At 40.1% G+C, this 20,641-nt stretch overlaps 1 protein-coding gene across 1 annotated transcript in view; it reads left to right on the top strand.

The window, feature by feature from the left end:
- Positions 1-5,430: 5,430 nt before the first annotated feature.
- The window catches only part of LOC127528755 (uncharacterized), a 368,716-nt gene continuing 353,505 nt past the window's right edge, over positions 5,431-20,641 (top strand). Inside the window, exons 1-2 of the mRNA XM_051929488.1 lie at positions 5,431-6,122; positions 6,811-6,880. Coding sequence (XP_051785448.1) covers positions 5,838-6,122; positions 6,811-6,880 — 355 coding nt within the window. The 5' untranslated portion in view covers positions 5,431-5,837. The remainder of the gene's footprint in view (positions 6,123-6,810; positions 6,881-20,641) is intronic.

Genomic DNA, 20,641 nt, shown 5'->3' with positions numbered 1-20,641 from the left:
CAGGGTGACGTAGGAGTGAAAGACTGAACCGAAAAATCAAACTACGTTTTCACCTGTTTGGGCTCAGCGCGCATAGATATTAAAAAAAAACAAAAAACGTGTATTTACTTGGCGCCCTCTAGTGGTCACATTATATAAACTCACGTAGTTACCTTCGCACAAGCTGTCTTCAAATAGAAATGTTTACCTGAGACTTGAAAATTATCCACCAGTCACTGGCTGACATAATAAAAATAAAGGAGCCCACTAATAAAGAGTGTGGCTGTGGAAAGGCACTATATACAATCACAAGATTCCTACTTCCCTCCTCTCTTGTGTGTCCCATGTAAAGGTCATTACACGTGTCAGTATTAACAGTGTGGAAAATGACCACGCTCATTTAAAAGAAACTCTGAAGAGGTTCATCATGAAAGGCGCTATATAAAGTGACAAGGCTGCCTGTTGTACCCCTCCAATTGACTCCTTAGGTGGCTGCACAGTTCACCTAAGTTGTGGGTGTTACAAACATAGAAACGACCGTTAAAGCTATAAAGGTACATTTTGAAGGGTGCTATATAACTGAAAGATTGAACGAGTGCTTGTCTGAGGTGCGGCAGGCAATGCTGATTACAAAAGTGCGCAGAGATCCTGCACTGTGAGCAGTGGGGCACAACAGGAAGAAGACGGACTCATTCATTTATTCATTCATTAATCTTTGTGAACAAAAGCCACCTTTGCATTACATGTCCAAGCCTTTATACTACCTCATGGGAAGGATGGCACATAAAATGAATTTAGCTTAACCAATTTTTTCCCAACAGATACCCAGATTTGTGTAAGGCGCTATATAAAACAAAGCTTGTGAGAAACATTTTTTTCTTGTTACAATTCTTCCCAACATGTGAATTTTTTTTTGGTACAGCGTTAGATAAGATTACGTTTGCTTGACATGATTCTAAAATTCTTCCTAGTAGGTGAAGGGTTTTCTATTAGCTGTTATAAATAAAGAAAATTTACTGGGGACTGATTTTTCTTTGTGTGTGTGTGTGTGTGTTTGCAAGATGCTATATAAAATGAGTTTCTTCCTACTATAGGTCTTCCCAGCAAATGACATGCTATGGGCGCTATAAAAGATTAGACTTGCAAGAAACTCATTTTTCCTGTTATTATTCTTCCCAACAGATAAAAAGTATTTTGTGTAAAGTGCTATATACGATAAAATGAAATTTGCTTGAAATATTTTTTTTCCTACTACAGCTCCTATCAACAGATGATGAGATTTCTGTAAAAATATATAAAATAAAATTTGCTAGACACGAATTTTCTTCTATTCCATCTCATCACAAAATAATTTCTGTGCAAGGCGCTATATAAAGTGACATTTGCTAAAAATTGTCTTTCTACTGAAAATCTTCCCACCAAATTAAAGGTTTCATATGTATATATATATATATATTTATATATATTTTCACTATGGAAAACAAAATGTGAAGGAAATTGATTTATCCAAGATAATTCTTCCCAATAGTGTGTATGTGTGTGTGAAGGCACTGTCCAAAATTACATTTTCTCAAAAGAATATTTCCTACTACAAGTGTTCCCAGCATATTAAGGATTTTGTTTATGTTGCTATTTAAATTAAACTTCCAAGAAACTGACCTTATTGTTACTATTCCTCACAATACACCAAACATTTTTGTCCAAGGCGCTATATGCACTAAAATAGGGTTTGCTAGAAATAGTTTCTTTTGTGTCAGACGCTATATAATATAACATTTGCCAGAAACTGTTTTTTCCTGTTGTAACTTTTCCAAACAGATTAAACTTCTCCGTTTATGAGGTTATATGCAGTAAATTGAAATTTGTAAAATACTTCTCTACAGATGAAAGGATAGTGAAAGGATATAAAATAAAATTAGCTAGAGATTGATTTTTCCTAAGAAATGAAGGATTTTTTTGGGTAAAGTGCTATATAAAGTAATATTTTCTAGAAATTGATTGTTCTTTTAAAATTCTTCAGAACAGAGAAAAGGTGTTGTACAAGGCACTGTATAAAATAACTAGTTGTGCTACCCATTTAAGACAATCAACATAAACCTTAGAGAGAATATCTGTAGTGACCACCTACTGTAGTCATAAAATGCATTGCATTTGTCATTCCAACAGAGGGCACACAACAAACATTTCTTGTAATTTATGTGATGTACCATCTGTTGGAATTACAAATGCAAAGCATATGTCCCTGTTATATGACATTTGATATGGGATTATATGTATATATATATATATATATATATATATGTATATATATATATATATATATATATATATATATATATATATATATATATATATATATATATATATATATATCAATGTCTGTGATGCACCATGTGTTGAAATGACAGAGACATGGCAACCAGAAAGACATTCATATCCACAGACACATATCCTTTTATTAAGGACGATACTTGGTAGAAATTGATTATTCCTGTTCAAAATAAAATTCTTCTCAACAGATAAAGGGTGTCTGTGTAAGTTGCTATAAAAAATAATATTTGCTTGAAACTTATTTTCTCATTACAATTCCTCAGAAAACATGAAGGGTGTTTGTGCAAGGCACTATATTAAATTAGTTTTGCTAGAAATGTATCTTCCTTTTGAAATTCTTCACAACCAATTAATGGTTTTGTGTAGGGTACTACATCAAATAAAATTCCCTTCTTCAGGTGAATGTTTTTGGCATTTGTCCTAATTTTCTTTAAGAGGTTTTGTTCTGATCTATTTTAACGTGAGATAAACCTAATTGTAGATCGCGCAGGGCCTGCAGCGGGCAAAAGGCAGGAGCCAGTCCAGGACGGGACGCCGGTGCATCGCAGGGCTCACATGGCTCCAGTATATGCTTACAGCTAACTAACCTTCATTGGGATGACGGATGGAAACAAGGAGTCCAAGAACGGAAATCCAATCAGATATGGGCAAACTTCGTAAAGAGCGACCGGGCGTGGAAGTCAAATCCAGGATCAGTCAAATGGCGACGATAACCTTGTGCCCTATTAAACCCGTTAGGCTCCATAACAGCCGTAGAAAATAAGACGTATGTGTTTCTTTGTACAAGAAAGTTAAGCAAAAGTAAAGATCGAAAAATAGAGCGACTTCTCCTCTACGGAAGCAAATTCCAGAACCACAGATAAAGTAATTAATTAATAAAATGCGTTATTTCACAAAAGATGTGCTCGATATAGTCAGTGGCCATCGTGCGCGCTCTTCACGTCCTATGACGCCTGAGTGACAGATAAGGATGCGCACAGCTTGCAGTTAAGTGACAAGAAGTGAACAAAAGTCCCAGGTATACAATTAGTCCTGCGTGTGCTGAGCTGTGTCCATTTTAGGGTCGCACAGAGGCAACGATCATCACCACTGCACTGGGTGGAAGGTTAGAAGTAAACGTCGCGAAAGTCTGTACAGTACTTTGGTAACAATTGCACACTCAAAAAGAAAAGAGCGCAGGAGAGGAAATCCAAAACTCCCAACTTAAGGAAAGAAACCCCCTGGTGCTGAGTGACGGGGTCCACCGTCACTTGTGTGAGCATCACTTCATTCGCAGCACTTTTCCCTTCTTCTCGTACGTTTCTCTCCGACTCCCTTCATGCGACAAATGGCTGGTACAGCTTACCCGCTAGCTGAAATCTTGTGGATTGTTAAAGCGGGTCGCCCTTAAACCGATGTGACGTTAATGTTTAAAAGAATAACGGCTTTACCGAAAGGTTTGGCATGCAAAACACCCCAAGGGTCCTGACCAGATTGATGAGGAGCAGCTGAAAGGATGCGGGACTTTAACGGATTTACTTGCTTTTCCTACACTTTAGACCGTATGTATGCTGCATGTTTGTGCCCTTTTTATGTTGAGAAATTTTTATTATGTTCAAATGTGTTTATAAGTTTTATTTATTCTTTTGGTTTTCACATTTAAGAGTCACGCCCGTCTACTGTACTGTAGCGCCTTCCTAAATGTATATTTATTTATGTATTCAATCGCAATGAGTAAGAATTTCGAACGTCTTAATAGTACAGTAGTCTTGCGTTACTCTGAAATGATGAAAATCAAATAAATACTGCAAGTGAGTAGCATTACAATTCGTTTCTTATGCCAGAATATTGAAAGATGAAGCCTCACTTAATAAAAGGATAAGAGTCTGTGTGTCTGTCTGTGTGACCATCAAGTTGCTATGTGTCTGTCATTCCAAAACATGGCGCATCGCAACCATCCATCCATCCATTTTCCAACCCACTGAATCCGAACACAGGGTCACGAGGGTCTGCTGGAGCCCATCCCAGCCAGCACAGGGCACAAGGCAGGAAACAAACCCCGGGCAGGGCGCCAGCCCACCGCAGATCACAGCCATTCTTAGTGATAAAATCACCAACATGGCACATCACAAGCAATAACACGAATCCCATACCAAATGGAATATAACCGAAACCTATGCATTGCATGGTGCATTGTAAACTTTAACCCTGAAGTCTTCGTCGATTACTTCGACACAGCACAGCAGCGAATAATCCAATGCAGGGACCAGTCCTAGTCAGGACGTCATTTTTCCAAAAACATAATCGCTCGCAAGCGACTAATTTACAGTTGTCATCAATCTGATTGCTTTTGGGAGAATTCACAAAGAATCTCATCAAATAATGACGCAGGGACCAATATAAATAAACAACGGAAACTCAAATAAATAAGCATATTATAGATCAAACTGAGATAGAAATGCATAGTAAGAGAATACTTAGAGACAAAGCCAGAGGGGCACATTAAAACTGGTGAGCCCCTGAAGAGGAGGATATCATGTTTTAGCGACTCAAACGGCCCCAACTGTCGTCAGATCAATGGTTTTATATTACCTGTCTTTAATAAACTTTATTCCTCTTTTTAAAAACATAGATCAATCCACTTAATCCGGTTCTCGATGATCGGATATTATAGACAACGTTGATCTCAAGGCAGGAACTAAACCTGGACGGGACGCCAGTCCCCAAACTGCGACATGCTACGATTTTCATCGATTTTTTTGATCCTGCCAACTCTACTGGACCAGGATTTAACTCCGGGGTATCGGGTTAGTGCCAGTGTTTGTGGTTTTTAGCCGAACCTCTTCGCCTATGTTTAAACGCTTCACAAATGCTGTACTCAATAACACACTTTGTGTTGAATTAAAAATGTAGGTGAAAACATAACGTGTATTGACTTCGAAAAAATGGCAAAAAATGAAGAAATCTCATAAAAAGGGTAATTTATATTTTTGATGAAAAAGTCGGCAAGTCTTTTAACGGATTAATTGAGATCGCAAACCTGTGACGTCAGGCAGGCGATCACGCCCTTCTAATGTTTATGTATGTGCCCATGCTAAGGAGCCTACGAGAGACACGCAAGTGAGGCACGCGCTCTTTGGATTATGCTGATGAGCCAGTGAGCTGCGGGGGCTGGACGCGTACTGCAGGCACTACTCACGGAGGGTAGCGACAGGCAGATCATCAGTATAGTAATTGCTACCAGTCATTTTTTTAGAGCTCTTCCAGCGGCCTCCAGTTGCCTATTTCTGCTGAACAGTGTGGACCTCCTGGTCTAATTAGGAGCAGGCTGGTGACAGGGGGTCGAGCAACAAGTTCGCTCTGAGTCGCTGCTCCCGCTCACCCATTTCGTTACCGTCGGGAGCTCTTGGCTGCACTTTATCGAGTCACGCAGTGCCCAGCTTGTTTCTGTATCACGCAAGGAGATCGTTGGTTACTTTTCCCGACTAAACCGGAGCGTAAACGACCGCTTCATCCCGAGCTGGTGTTGCTGCAAAAAAAAACAGACGATGACAGGAGCAGCAGCCATCGAGGCAGCAGGCGGATTCAAAGAAGCACGAGAAGGGCAGCGATGCTGCGGCAGGACCATACCCGGTGTCCTGTCATTCCTCTCGTCTCTCCTCAGCATAACCTACTGCATACTACTCAGTGTGAGGACCGCGGCGATCCAGGAGAGGGTCGTGGCTTTGGAAATGGGACATAAAGGAGACTTGTACTATCACCCGTCCCCGTCTTTTTCCACAGAGCAGCTGAATTCGGTAGTGCAGGAGCGAGTGGACGAACTTCTGTCGCAGGTAAGAATGGGGACGGTCCAGATCGTGCGTGGGGAGGGAGGAAGAAGTTAGGAACGAAAGGGAAGACGAGGTCTATGCAAATGTTGGAGACGAGTAAAAATATCTAACCGTCTGTCTGTCTGTCGATCTCCCTTATATTGTGCCTTTTCATATCTGTCTGTCTACTATGATGCCTTCTATCTATCTATCTATCTATCTATCTATCTATCTATCTATCTATCTATCTATCTATCTATCTATCACATGGCGCCTTTCATATTTACATACAATATAGCGCCGTATCTGTCTTTCAATCATGTAGTACCTTTCATAACTATCTGTCTAGATGTTTTTTAGAATAATTAAGTGAATAGGCTTTGTTGGGCTGAACGACCTGTTCACGTCTAGATTATTCTAATGTAGCGCCTTATCTCTCATACAGTACCATCTATCTATCTATCTATCTATCTATCTATCTATCTATCTATCTATCTATCTATCTATCTATCTATCTATCGCCTTTCATATCTATATATAATATAGCGCCCTATCTGTCTTTCAATCATGTAGCGCCTTTCATATCTGCCTATGACATCGTTCATTATCTATCTATCTATCTATCTATCTATCTATCTATCTATCTATCTATCTATCTATCTATCTATCTATCTATCTATCTATCTAACATCGCTCACCTTGTTGTCCACAGAAAACCTACGAGCATTTGACTAAATTACGGATTGCCCGAGAAGCTCCGTCGGAGTGCGGCTGCCCGGCAGGTAGGAGAATCACAAGACTTTATGCATTGATCTTCAGGGGGTTTGCTGTCGTGTAAATTACAAATCCCCTTCGTGTGGTTTTGTTAGAAACCGTTATCCGTGCGCTTGGGGTTTTCGGTGTTTGTCGGCTGATCTCTTTGTGCTTTTTGGAGTGGCTGCGCTGTGTTCGTGCAGGTTGCAGTTAAGCTGTTTGCAGTTTTGCTAGTAGTTGAAACCGAGGCGTTGATATTCTTTTTAATGTTGTTTTGGTTCTAAACACCAAATCCAGAAGTGTGGCAAATCGAATACCCCGCATCTTGTATCATGACAGTTCTTATCAGTGTCTTGATGAAGTTACCGTTTTTGTTTGCTGATTGCAGAATAGCGTTGAGACGCTCCTGACTCGTGTCACTTTCCTGGTTTTGCATAGTTGTTGTTAATGTACACCAAAAAGCGAACACTTCATATTAAAAATAGATAATAATTCGCAACAAAATAATGCTTCACGAGCCGTAAGAACAAGCAAGAGCGAAAAAAGACCGGAGCGGCGATTTGGTTGTGTTACCTGTCGGTGGCCGCTAGAGCGTCGCATTGTCACATTAGAGTGATCTTGACGCTCTCCTCGAACAGGCACGCGCACAAGTGGGCCGCTAAGCTCCGTGTCTTAATAGCTTCTCTCCTGAGCTCTTCATGTGAAAGTCTCACACCGCGGATGACCAGCTGCGTTCCGGTGCCACGTCTGGAACTCAGTTGTATAACGGGACGTGTAACCTCCATATCCACGCATTCACTTAAAAAACAAACGTGCCAAAATGTTTCTTCAGCGCTGTGCTAAAGCGGGAACCTTTTTTTGGTATCCAAAAGAGCCATCCACATGCAAGTTCCAGAAATAACATTTTATTTATTGACATCTGTAACGGGTTCCAGACACAACCATGAATAAGATGGTAACCGATTTGTAACGTGCCAACGGGGTCGTGCCGTGATTTTAAAAGGACTCTCGATGTATACAAAGATACTGTATAAGTTCGAGTTTTTGTGATCTCTTAGTATCCTGCCTATCCCTCACGTTTTCTGTTTTGTCTACATATTAGGGACATTTTCCAAGTCCAGATAATCAATTTCAAAAGCAATGACCCTCGTAGAATGAAATGTTTGTCAGTGACTCCAGAAACCACAAAAACCCATTATAGTGCCATAAAAGAACTGGTCAGTTTAAGGATAAAGGAGTTTAAAATGAATGCGCACAACATTAAAACAAGCTCCGAGTTTAAATTTTTTTTACACAAAAGCCCAGCGTGTAAATGTCGCGCTCCTCTGTGACTCCCTGTGTCAGCTCTGTGATTACCGCGAACGCCTCACTGGTTTCCAGTGTCGGTACTGGTTGTTGTTGTTGCGCCCATACTAAGGAGCCTATAAGACTTGGTCCTCCAGTCCCCCTACATACCCCGTAAAGTTTTGGTAAATGTGGCGATGACAAGTTGGCCGTATAGATGTTGAGAGCTGCAGCCGCGCCCGGGATGCCAATCTACTGCAGTGTGCCCACTCGCGAATACGCATTTTGGGGACACAAAGAGGACGTGAAGTCTCCACACCGGCCAGGTAGTGACAGGTTCAGGTCCCGAACTCTCACTTTTACAAAACCCCCCTTCTTTTAATGGCTCTTTACCAGGCTGTGTAGGTTCCGTTACATTTATTTATTTGGCTGGTGCCTTTGATCCAAGGACACTGAGATACAACTGACTTCGGTTCTTTTTTTCCCCAATTGTAGCGCAGGCAGGTGAGGTGATTTGCTCGCAGTCACACGGCATGAGGAGTGGGATTTGAACCCACATCCTCAGTATTTGCAGTCCAAATCCCATCCCGCTACGCCACACCGGCCAGCTTGTGCAGATCGCCGAATTCCGTTTAATGGGAGTTCGCCGATAACTCAGACGTTCGTATAAAGTGTTACTCGAAGAACTTTTGCTTGACAAAGAAGCATTTCACGCAGTGAAGGGGGTCTATGCACGTGGGGTCTTTTGGGCTTTGTAACGGTTCCTAATTTGTGGACAAAGCAGAACTTTTTAACATCTAATAGGCTGCCAGTCAGGATACTAAAGGAAACCTGAACTCAGCCTTAGATGTTGAATGCGGCGAGAGGAACCCATTGTTTTTTTCACAAATCTGTTACTGTTCATGGCTATTTATCCTGTTACAGACCTAAATAAATAAACATTCTCTGCGGATCCTTTATATGGATGGCTCTTTTGGGAGCCGATAATGGTTCCGCCATGGCAGGGATGTCAAACTGCGGGTTCCAGCCAATTTCTTAATTCGAAACAAATGGCTGCTGCTAATCTAACTGCTTCAATTATAATTAACTCGCTTAATGGAATTTTTTCCTAGATTGACAGTCAAACGATAAAAGAGGCAAAGAAAGCCAACATCTCAGCAGCTAACTCAGGGGGTCTCAGGGCAATCCTGACAAGTCACCATATGGCGAGTTCAGTTGCTGTCTCAGCCCTGTTTTCATTCTATCGTGGCAGAAAACAGGAGACATCCGACTGATGAGACCCTTCTGGTTACAACGTCCACAAACACAGGTGGGCATTGTACTTCTGGGTGAGTGGGGTGTGTGTCCATTAATAGTCGGCTCTCACACACACACGGAACCAATCCCCGTAACTTCAAACAAAATGAAACCTGCTTGATTTTGTTGAGGAAAGCTTTGGATGAGTTGGACGGAGTCACTGGGGATATCAAACTACACGACTTGAAAGCACAGGAGTGCACCGCCAGCTGCCCGTGACAAGCGTCTTAAGTTTTGGAAAGAGAGATCTCTGTCTTTCTATTATTATTATTATTATTATTATTATTATTATTATTATTATTATTATTATTATTATTATTCAGTTTAATAAAAAGACAAGTGTCTGTGCGTTTGTCTGTGTACTTGTGTGTCCGTCTTCGTTGCTATGTCTCTGTTATATCCCATTTGTTAAGGGATTTGTAAAAGCAGTGTTAATATTTGTAATGTGCCATCTGTTAGAATGTCAAATGCAAAGCTTATCAGTACTTACATGCATTACAAAAATGTGTTATGGGATTCGTAAAAGCATTGCTGACGTTTGTGATGCACCACTTGTTGGAATGACCAATGCAATGCATTTTGCATTACAAACATTTGATATGGGACTTTTAAAACCAGTGCTGATGTTTATGATGCACCACCTGTTAGAATGATAAATGCAATGCATTTTATTACTACATGCATTATAGACATTTCGTTTGGGATTTGTAAAAGCTGTGCTAATGTTTGTGATGCACCATCTGTTGGAATTAGAAAGTGTAATGCATTTTATTACTACATGCATTACAAAAATGTGTTATGGGATTCGTAAAAGCAGTGCTGATATTTGTAAAACACCATTTGTTGGAATGACCAATGCAATGCATTTTGCATTACAAACATTTGGTATGGGACTTTTAAAACCAGTGCTGATGTTTATGATGCACCACCTGTTAGAATGATAAATACAATGCATTTAATTACTTGCATGCATTACAAAAATAAGTTATGGGATTTGTAAAAGCAGTACTGATGTTTATGATGCACCACCTGTTAGAATGATAAATGCAATGTATTTTATTACTACATGCATTACTGACATTTCGTTTGGGATTTGTAAAAGCTGTGCTAATGTTTGTGATGCACCATCTGTTGGAATTAGAAAATGTAATGCATTTTGTTACTATATGCATTACAAAAATGTGTTATGGGATTCATAAAAGCAGTGCTGATGTTTGTGATGCACCACTTGTTGGAATGACCGATGCAATGCATTTTATTAGTACATGCATTACAAACATTTGGTATGGGACTTTTAAAACCAGCGCTGATGTTTATGATGTGCCACCTGCTAGAATGAAAATGCAATGCATTCTATTACGTACAGTAGTATATGCATTATAAAAATGTTTTGTGGGATTCATAAAAGCAGTACTGATGTTTGTGATGGAATAACCAATGCAATGCATTTTATTAGTACATGCATTACAAAAATGTGCTATTGGATTCGTAAAAGCAGTGCTGATATTTGTGATGCACCACCTGTTGGAATTGGCAATGCAATGCATTGTATTACTTAAATCCATTACAAAAATTTGGTGTTAGATTTGTAAAAGCTGTGCTAATGTCTGTGTTGTACCATCTGTTGGAATGATAAACGTAACATATTTTATTACTACATGAATTACAAAATGCATTTCAATAGATGGTGCACTGAAAATGTTAATGCTGCATATACTTGGTCTACGTTGATTAGATTTCAGTCCATCTCAGACATTTAGCACAGGTAGTGTAAATGAAGTCAATGACTAAAATTACTAGGGAAGTCATATAAAATGATAGGGCCTTTAGTCAATTCAGACGCTTCATCAAGACAGTGGATGGGACAGAAGCTGAATCCCGTTTCCAGTAGCAGTGTTAGACAAGAGAGTCAATAATCTATCCATCCATGTCCAGCTGCTCTAATTTAGTGTGGTGGTCAGGAAGTTGGTGCTTATCCGGGCAATACTGACTGCAAGGCAGGAATATTCTAGAGAGAGTCCATTGCAGGGCGCATTCACTCACGCTGGGTTAAGATTTGAGTTGGCAGTTGGCCTGAAGTGCGTATCTCTGGGAAGTGGGAGGTGGGAAGAAGTTGGAACAGTAGAACCAGAAGGAGTTTTATTTGCCAGTGCTGTCAGGTGCAGGAGTTTGCTTTGGGGCATTTTTTACAAGAAATGATGGAAAAAATTGCAATATGTGCACACAGCAGATGTGCAGGACATATACAGTAGACCCTACCATACCATACCATTTTCTAACCCTGTGTAATCCTTAGCATATAGACATTACTATTCTTGTATAATCCAAAATCACACAAGGAATGCCTCAATGAGTTTTAGCAGGCCATGTTTGTTGACAGCTCCCCAGCCTTGACTACCTAAGAAGAACATTACAGTTTAAAGACCCATGAAAGGCAAACGTTATGGCGAGCAGATTCTCCCGAAAAGATTTTTTTTTCTTATTTGGAAGACAAACAATAAAAAGATGCAAAGCAGGCTGACATATCAGGAACTGACTCAGGGGTCTCAACCATCCCTGAACGGCCACCACTTTTACTCCAGCCAATCTCATACATAGTTAAGAATGAGTCTCGTTATTTTAATGCTCTCATTCTGCCATGCCAGGCATTTCCAAAACTGATTTTTTTTTTATTATCATTCAAATGCTTTGCAGACCACAGAATATTAATATTTATGAGACCCTCTCTTTGTTCCTTTCACACTTCTTAATCATATTAGCAGCAAAACACCAATAGAGCTTCTCACAGTGACAGGAACTGCCAAGCCAGCCGTGTACTTTCTTTTTAATTTTCTGACTTTTTAGTTATTCTAACGTGTGTTCAGATCATAGATAGATAGATAGACACACACTATCTATCTATCTATCTATCTATCTATCTATCTATCTATCTATCTATCTATCTATCTATCTATCTATTATATAGTGCCTTTCACATCTATCTATCTATCTATCTATCTATCTATCTATCTATCCATTATATAGTGCCTTTCACATCTATCTATCTATCTATCTATCTATCTATCTATCTATCTATCTATCTATCTATCTATCTATCTATCTATCTCTCTATTATATAGTGCCTTTCACATCTATCTATCTATCTATCTATCTATCTATCTATCTATCTATCTATCTATCTATCTATCTATATAGTGCCTTTCACATCTATCTATCTATCTATCTATCTATCTATCTATCTATCTATCTATCTATCTATCTATCTATCTATCTATCTATCTATTATATAGTGCCTTTCACATCTATCTATCTATCTATCTATCTATCTATCTATCTATCTATCTATCTATCTATCTATCTATCTATCTATCTATCTATCTATCTATTATATAGTGCCTTTCACATCTATCTATCTATCTATCTATCTATCTATCTATCTATCTATCTATCTATCTATCTATCTATTATATAGTGCCTTTCACATCTATCTATCTATCTATCTATCTATCTATCTATCTATCTATCTATCTATCTATCTATCTATCTATCTATACATGATAATGAGCTTCTGTATTAAGCCAAATTTCCCGTTGGGGACAAATAAAGTTCTATTATGTCTGTTGAGACATATTGTATGAAAGACAGGGGTGCAAATGTTTCGCTTGGGCGTCTCTTGGCTTACTTTGCATCTCATTATTGTTTGACTGTTTTTTAAAAATGAAACAAGACGAATTATTATTAATTACATAGTTGCTAATAGAGAAAGCGTTGTGAACGAAAACCTGCAGCCCTCCAGATCTGAGCTTGACTCCGCTGCCCCAAGGCGTCGCTCTGAAGGAGTAGCCTGGCACCTTTATTTGACTGGGTGGGCAGGACCGCGGACCCGGGAGGCAGCACCGCGTACAGTCGTGGTTTGCGGGGTCCCGTTGAGGGCTGCTCTCGACCGTCGTTGGGATGGGGAGGGTCCCCCCACGATTCTATTTTTACTTTAAGTGAGTTTTATGAAGGGATTCTGCAATAGGAACACCTGCCAGGTCCCAAGAATCATCTCGCTGCTTGCCTTTTTGACTTTTCTTGTTGAATTTGAAAACACAAAGGTAAATGTTTTGTAAACTTTGATCGCTTATTTCCAAATGAATATTTCACGTCTGCGATGGGTTGGCACCCTGCCCAGGATTGTTTCCTGCCTTGTGCCCTGTGTTGGCTGGGATTGGCTCCAGCAGACCCCCGTGACCCTGTGTTCGGATTCAGCGGGTTGGAAAATGGATGGATGGATATTTCACGTTATTAATTCGCTAAACACTCTAAAGGCGTTTAATTCAATGTAGGGTCGCAGACAGTCTAAATGGTGGTTATTGTATTTTATTATGCGGTGTCGTCTGTAATATGCACACCAAATTATAAAAAGAGCACTAAATGAATAAATAAAGCAAAACAAGTTGAGAGTCAAACATAGAGCATAATTATTGAACAGACGTCCGCAACTGTCTGACACCTGAAATGTTAAGTGACCCGTTAAGACTGCACGAGTGTTTCTGAGCGGAGCCCCGTCTGCTGTGCGCTCACACACTCGTAGACAATATTCTGTAATGACGAGATATTTTAAAATGGAGGACATTAAAACACCAGCCGTGGGGTTTCAGTTGAGAATCTTACAGATCTTAGCGTACCTGAAAGTGTCTGCTAAATGAATTCATGTGAAATGAAGCGCACATGACACCAAATAACGCCACAGTCCTCTTGATCAGTCGCACCAGTCGATGCCGTTTTTCTCGTTTTCTGATCACTCCTCCTGTCCATTTGGAACTGGCACCGTCATGCGTGTGAATGAAATGAGCTCCAAGCAGGCCTGTAGACATGTGGAGTTGTCTTTCTAGACCCCGGCCATGGACTGCACGCATTTGTGTATATAAATAAAGATGAGTTGGCCCGCACTAGAAGGCCGTTCTCTTTGTGGCCAGGAGACGCGCACCACTTTGCTGTTGACAGGTAGGAATGCTGCTCTGGCCAAGGCAATGTGTTCTCCTCTCTTCCTGTGTTAAAATGGACAGCCACAGCTTGGCCTGCTATTCTGTGGTTTGTGGTTTGGGGTTGGGGGGGGGGGGGGGTAGGGGATAGGTTAGTGTGTGGAGGAGATCGAACTTTATGGAAGGGGGTGGGGGTGTGAAAACAACTGCTAAATCTTCAGAACTGCCAGAGCTTCAGCGGTTGGGGAAGTGGGGGGGGGGGGGGGGGGGGGGGGGGGGGGCGCTACTGTGTGTGCTGCTGCTGAGAAAACTGAAGGAGGTGCATGCTGGGCAAGAGAAGAGTGATGTAGTCTCCCTCACTGGTCTACATTTATTTATTTACTTATTTACTTGCGTTTTTATTTATTTATTTTTACTTTATTTTGCTATACCTGACAAATAACGCCTTACCACTGAAACAAAAAAGACAAGAAGGTACTGAGAGTGTTATTTCAAATTCTGTAACTCATTTATCAATTTTGTTTGAGCTGTGTTACCCACATAAAATGGGTGGGAATCTACATAATCACCATAGACGTCAGCATAAGGGGAATGTTTGCAGTGCACCAAATATTGAAATGTACTTTGCAGTGCATGTAGTAATAAAAATGCATTGCATTTTTCATTCCAACACATGACGCACCACAATCCTTAGCACTGCTTTTATAAATCCCACACCAAATCTTTGAAATCTTTGCATTTCATTTGTCATTCCACCAGTTTGCACCTCACAAATATTTGTAGTAGTAACATGCATTGCTACAAATATTCGTGATACACCAGCTGTTGGAATAACAAACGCAATGCCAACAGTATGTCTCTGTTATATGCCATTTGTAGAAATAAAATACATTACTGCAAATGTTTGGAGAAAGATCCAGCTACAGAGCTGCACACCCTCACATCACTGCAGTTTTTCATCACAATTTACATGGCATAACACTGCAGACAAAGGCAAGGCATATGTCTCTGTTATTTGCCTTTTGGTATGGGTTTCATAAAGGAAGAGTTAAAGTTTGTGATGCACCATCTGTTGTAATGACAAATCCAAGCATATGGCTGTATTGGATGCCATTTGATGTTGGATTTCAAAAAATACCGTTACTGTTTGTGTTGTGCCATCTATTGAAATGGCAAAGATGAGAGAAAATTAGCATTTGCTATGTCTTTGTTACATACCATTTGGTATGGGATTTCTCAATTCGTAGAAGTAGTGCTTATATTTATGATCACCATCCATTGGAATGACAGAGACATAGCAGCTAGTCAGACACCCAAGCATTTATTCTTTAACTAAGTGCACTAGCTGGGTGGTTTTCTACAGACAGTGGGCATCAGTTATAGTGCCATCAGTTAATCAGATGTAAATGAAGTGATATGTCACTAACCTAGTGATTTCCTGTGCACAATATTTGCATTTTTTTAATCCGGGGCTAATATTATTGGATAGTAATATGACATAATATTTAACACTTTGGACTTGTGGCTGTGGGTTCAAATCCATCTACTGATATTGTCTGTCTATGAGAAAGTCACTTCACCTGCTTATGATCCAACAGATGGCACATCACAAACATTTTTAGTAATAAAATGTATTGTATTTGTCATCCCAATAGGTGGCACATCACAAACATGAACACTGCTTTTACTAATCCCATATCAAACAACATATAACAGAGACATACGTATTGCATGGTGCACTGCAAAAGTTAATGCTGATGTCAACGTTGATTCCTTAGATTTCAACCCCTCTTAGAAAGGTGACACAGCCAGTTGTTCAATAAATCAATAAGCTCAGGGTGTCTACTTCCGTCTGCCTATCTATCTATCTATCTATCTATCTATCTATCTATCTATCTATCTATCTATCTATCTATCTATCTATCTATCTATCATATAGTGCCTTTCATATCTATCTATCTATCTATTATACAGTGCCTTTCCTATCCATCTATCTACCTATTATATAGTGCCTTTCCTATTTACTGTATCTATCTATCTATTATATAGTGCCTTTCATATCTATCTATCTATCTAGCATATAGTGCCTTTCATATCTATCTATCTATCTATCTATCTATCTATCTATCTATCTATCTATCTATCTATCTATCTATCTATTATAAAGTGCCTTTCCTATCCATCTATCTATCTATTATATAGTGCCTTTCCTATCTACTGTATCTATCTATCTATTATATAGTGCCTTTCATATCTATCTATCTATCTATCTATCTATCTATCTATCTATCTATCTATCTATCTATCTATCTATCTATCTATCTAGCCCTGACACGGTGCAGACACTCTCACTCACTCGCTGCCATTCCGTTTTCTTCGCCGCTCGCTCGTCTTTCTCTTTCGATTTACCGCGCGTGTTTTTTCACTTTCAGATGCTCCCTTCCCCCTTCTAACGTTATTCTAAGGCAGGAATGAGTAACTGGGTGGTCCCGTTCGCATCGAGGGTGGGTGGGGGCTAAAATGCAATTTCAGTTCAAGGCCACCTGTCTTTCCTGGAATCCTTGCGATGGCTTTCTCTGTTTTCTTTGGGTTCCGTTGCGGTCACCTGTGCATCAGAGAAGGCACGTATAGACTGTCGTCCGAACCGCGGAGAAAGTGAGTGCGGGTTATGCGGGGCGTTGAATCAACAGGCTTCATATGTAATTTCATCTCATGTTTTTATAACGGACACTTCCTGAGAATCCTCGTTCTAATGAGCACTGCTCGTTCCATTTTAGCTTTCTAATGAGAAGAAAAATCTAAATACAGACAGCTTCATTTCTAAGTGTCGCCGTGTTTCTCATGGGAAAATATTTACAACGCGTTTTCTATTTACATTCAAGGAGCGCTGAAAGCATTTAGTTTCATTTATCCACGCAGTCACTTGTGAGTGATTAATTGACCGGTTTATTTCTGAAAGAGAGGATAGATGGAAGGATAAAAGAACTTTTTTTTTAAAAAAATCTGCTTCAGCACGAGCTTCAGATAACACTGGTGACACAGGCTTATATAGATCAGTGATTCTTAACTCTTTTTAAATCACGGACCCCTTTAAGAATCAGATAAAAACTATGGACCCCCTTCCCCAGAAATATTCACATAAACACAACTTTGCATCGAATGAATTTAATGTACTTTATTATGGAGATTTGATTGTCTCGTACATAAATGACATTCACAGTATTATTAAAATGTAAACAATCTTTACATTCAGAGCTGTAAGCAGTTTCAGGGTGCATTTTCTTTCATTTCTTTCAATGGGAAACCGTTGATTGGGACGGGGGGGGGGGGGGGGGGGGGGTTACTGGCGTGATTTTTCTCATGCGACATTTTTCTCGCCGTTGTTTTTCAAACGAGTATGTAACTCACGCATTAGGCTTAAGTGAGATAAATACTTGCGAGAAAAATGATACGTGAGAAAAATAATGACTAGAGGTACCGCGCGAGAAAATTACGTGAGAAACTTCACGCGAGAAAAATCAACAAAACCGGGCTTAATAAAGGATACAAATGTTAATTTTTATCTGACCCTCGCGGACCCCCTGAAACCCATCCATGGACCCCCATGGACTTCAGGTTAAGAACCCCTGTAATAGATAGATAGATAGATAGATAGATAGATAGATAGATAGATAGATAGATAGATAGATAGAGTGCATCCAGAAAGTATTCCCAGCGCTTCATCACTTTTTCCACATTTTGTTATGTTACAGCCTTATTCCAAAATGGATTAAATTAATTTTTTTTCCTCAGAATTCTACACACAACACCCCATAATGACAACGTGAAAAAAGTTTACTTGAGGTTTTTGCAAATTTATTAAAATAAAAAAACTGAGAAATCCCATGTCCATAAGTATTCACAGCCTTTGCTCAATACTTTGTTGATGCCCCTTTGGCAGCAATTCCAGCCTCAAGTCTTGTTGAATATGATGCCACAAGCTTGGCACACCTATCCTTGGCCAGTTTGGCCCATTCCTCTTTGCAGCACCTCTCAAGCTCCTTCAGGTTGGATGGGAAGTGTCGGTGCACAGCCATTTTAAGATCTCTCCAGAGATGTTCAATCAGATTCAAGTCTGGGCTCTGGCTGGGCCACTCAAGGACATTCACAGAGTTGTCCTGAAGACACTCCTTTGATATCTTGGCTGTGTGCTTAGGGTCGTTGTCCTGCTGAAAGATGAACCGTCGCCCCAGTCTGAGGTCAAGAGCTCTCTGGAGCAGGTTTTCATCCAGGATGTCTCTGTACTTTTCTGCAGTCATCTTTCCCTTTATCCTGACTAGTCTCCTAGTCCCCACAGCATGATGCTGACACCACCATGCTTCACTGTAGGGATGGTGCCAGGTTTCCTCCAAATGTGACGCCTGGCATTCACACCAAAGAGTTCAATCTTTGTCTCATCAGACCAGAGAATTTTCTTTCTCATGGTCTGAGAGTCCTTCAGGTGCCTTTTGGCAAACTCCAGGCGGGCTGCCATGTGCCTTTTACTAAGGAGTGGCTTCCATCTGGCCACTCTACCATACAGGCCTGATTGGTGGATTTCTGCAGAGATGGTTGTCCTTCTGGAAGGTTCTCCTCTCTCCACCCACAGAGGACCTCTGGAGCTCTGACAGATGATGTTCCAACAATGATGGATGGATTAAAAGCCAGAAGTCTGTATAACCATCAGCATCAAGTGACTCCGTGAGAACCCTAACTACAAAGAGGACTATTTCATTTATGTTAGGTAGAAATGCCCAAAGGGGACTGGGCGGTCTCGTGGCCTGGAACCCCTACAGATTTTATTTTTTTCTCCAGCCTTCTGGAGTTTTTTTTTGTTTTTTCTGTCCACCCTGGCCATCGGACCTTACTCCTTTTTATGTTAACTAATGTTGTCTTATTTTAATTTCTTAATTGTCTTTTATTCTTCTTTTCTTCATTATGTAAAGCACTTTGAGCTACTTTTTGTATGAAAATGTGCTATATAAATAAATGTTGTTGTTGTTGTTGTTGTTGTTGGTCACCTCCCTGACTAAGGCCCTTCTCCCCTGATCATTCAGTTTAGATGGCCGGCCAGCTCTAGGAAGAGTCCTGCTGGTTTTGAACTTCTTCCACTTATGGATGATGGAGGCCACTGTGCTCATTGGGACCTTCCAAGCAGCAGAAATTTTTCTGTAACCTTTCCCCAGATTTTATGTGGGTCTGTTCAGGTGTTTTGTCTCTTTAATTCCAACAAATGGCACATCACAAACATTTCTAGTGATAAAACAAAATGCATTTTCAATTCCAACAGAAGGGGCATCACAAACTTTAACAACAGAGTGTAACTTCAGCTCACAGTACCTGTGAGGTTAATCACATAACGACCAACATCACCAAATGCCCACAACATCAGTCATGAAATGTCTATTGTATCACAGGTTGTACTATGGTTTAGATTAGGGTTGTGAGAGGTTTATCGGCCTCCAAGGGTGTTTTGTGAATTTTTTAATGTTGAGAGTGTTCTGACCAGCTGCATCATGGCCTGGTATGGCAACTGCAACATATCCGACCACAAGAGCCTGCAAAGGATAGTGAAGACAGCAGAGAACATTATTAAGGTGCCTCTCCCTTCACTACAGGACATATTTTACAAACGCAGTGTCCGCAAGGCCTGTGCAGGACCCCTTACACCCCTCACATGGACTTTTCACACTTCTGCCATCCAAGAGAAGATACTGCAGCATCAAAGCCAGATCTGTCAGGCTGCAGGAGAGTTTTTACCCCCAAGCTGTCAGACTCCTTAACACCAGGCTGCCCACTGGGATCTTCCACATGGCCTCAACCACCGCTAAAAGCAGAACTGTCCTGTAAACATTAGTGTGCAGGTAGAGAAGAACTGAAAATCTCATACTGACCTTTAAGGATTTGACACTCTTGATATCCTTCTGCTGTGAAACATTCTGACCTGTCATTGTCTACACATGTCTTAAGCAGCTATTATCATACACTGATCATTTCTGTATTATCTATTATTTATTTATTATATTACATATCTTAAACATCAATATTGCTGCTACTTCTTTGTCTTGTCTTGTTTGTGCTTTAATTTTAAATTTAAATTTTTAATTCTATTTTTAATTTATTATTTGCACGTCATGTTGTTACACTGTGGACCCTGAGCTTCGCAATTTCATCTATCTGTATACTTGTATATGGCTGAGATGACAATAAAGTTCACTTTTACTT

Source organism: Erpetoichthys calabaricus, chromosome 7 (genome assembly GCF_900747795.2).
Source record: "Erpetoichthys calabaricus chromosome 7, fErpCal1.3, whole genome shotgun sequence".
Classification (NCBI taxonomy): domain Eukaryota; kingdom Metazoa; phylum Chordata; class Cladistia; order Polypteriformes; family Polypteridae; genus Erpetoichthys; species Erpetoichthys calabaricus.
The sequence above is the reverse complement of the archived record's forward strand: the minus strand, read 5'-3'. Positions and strand labels throughout refer to the sequence as shown.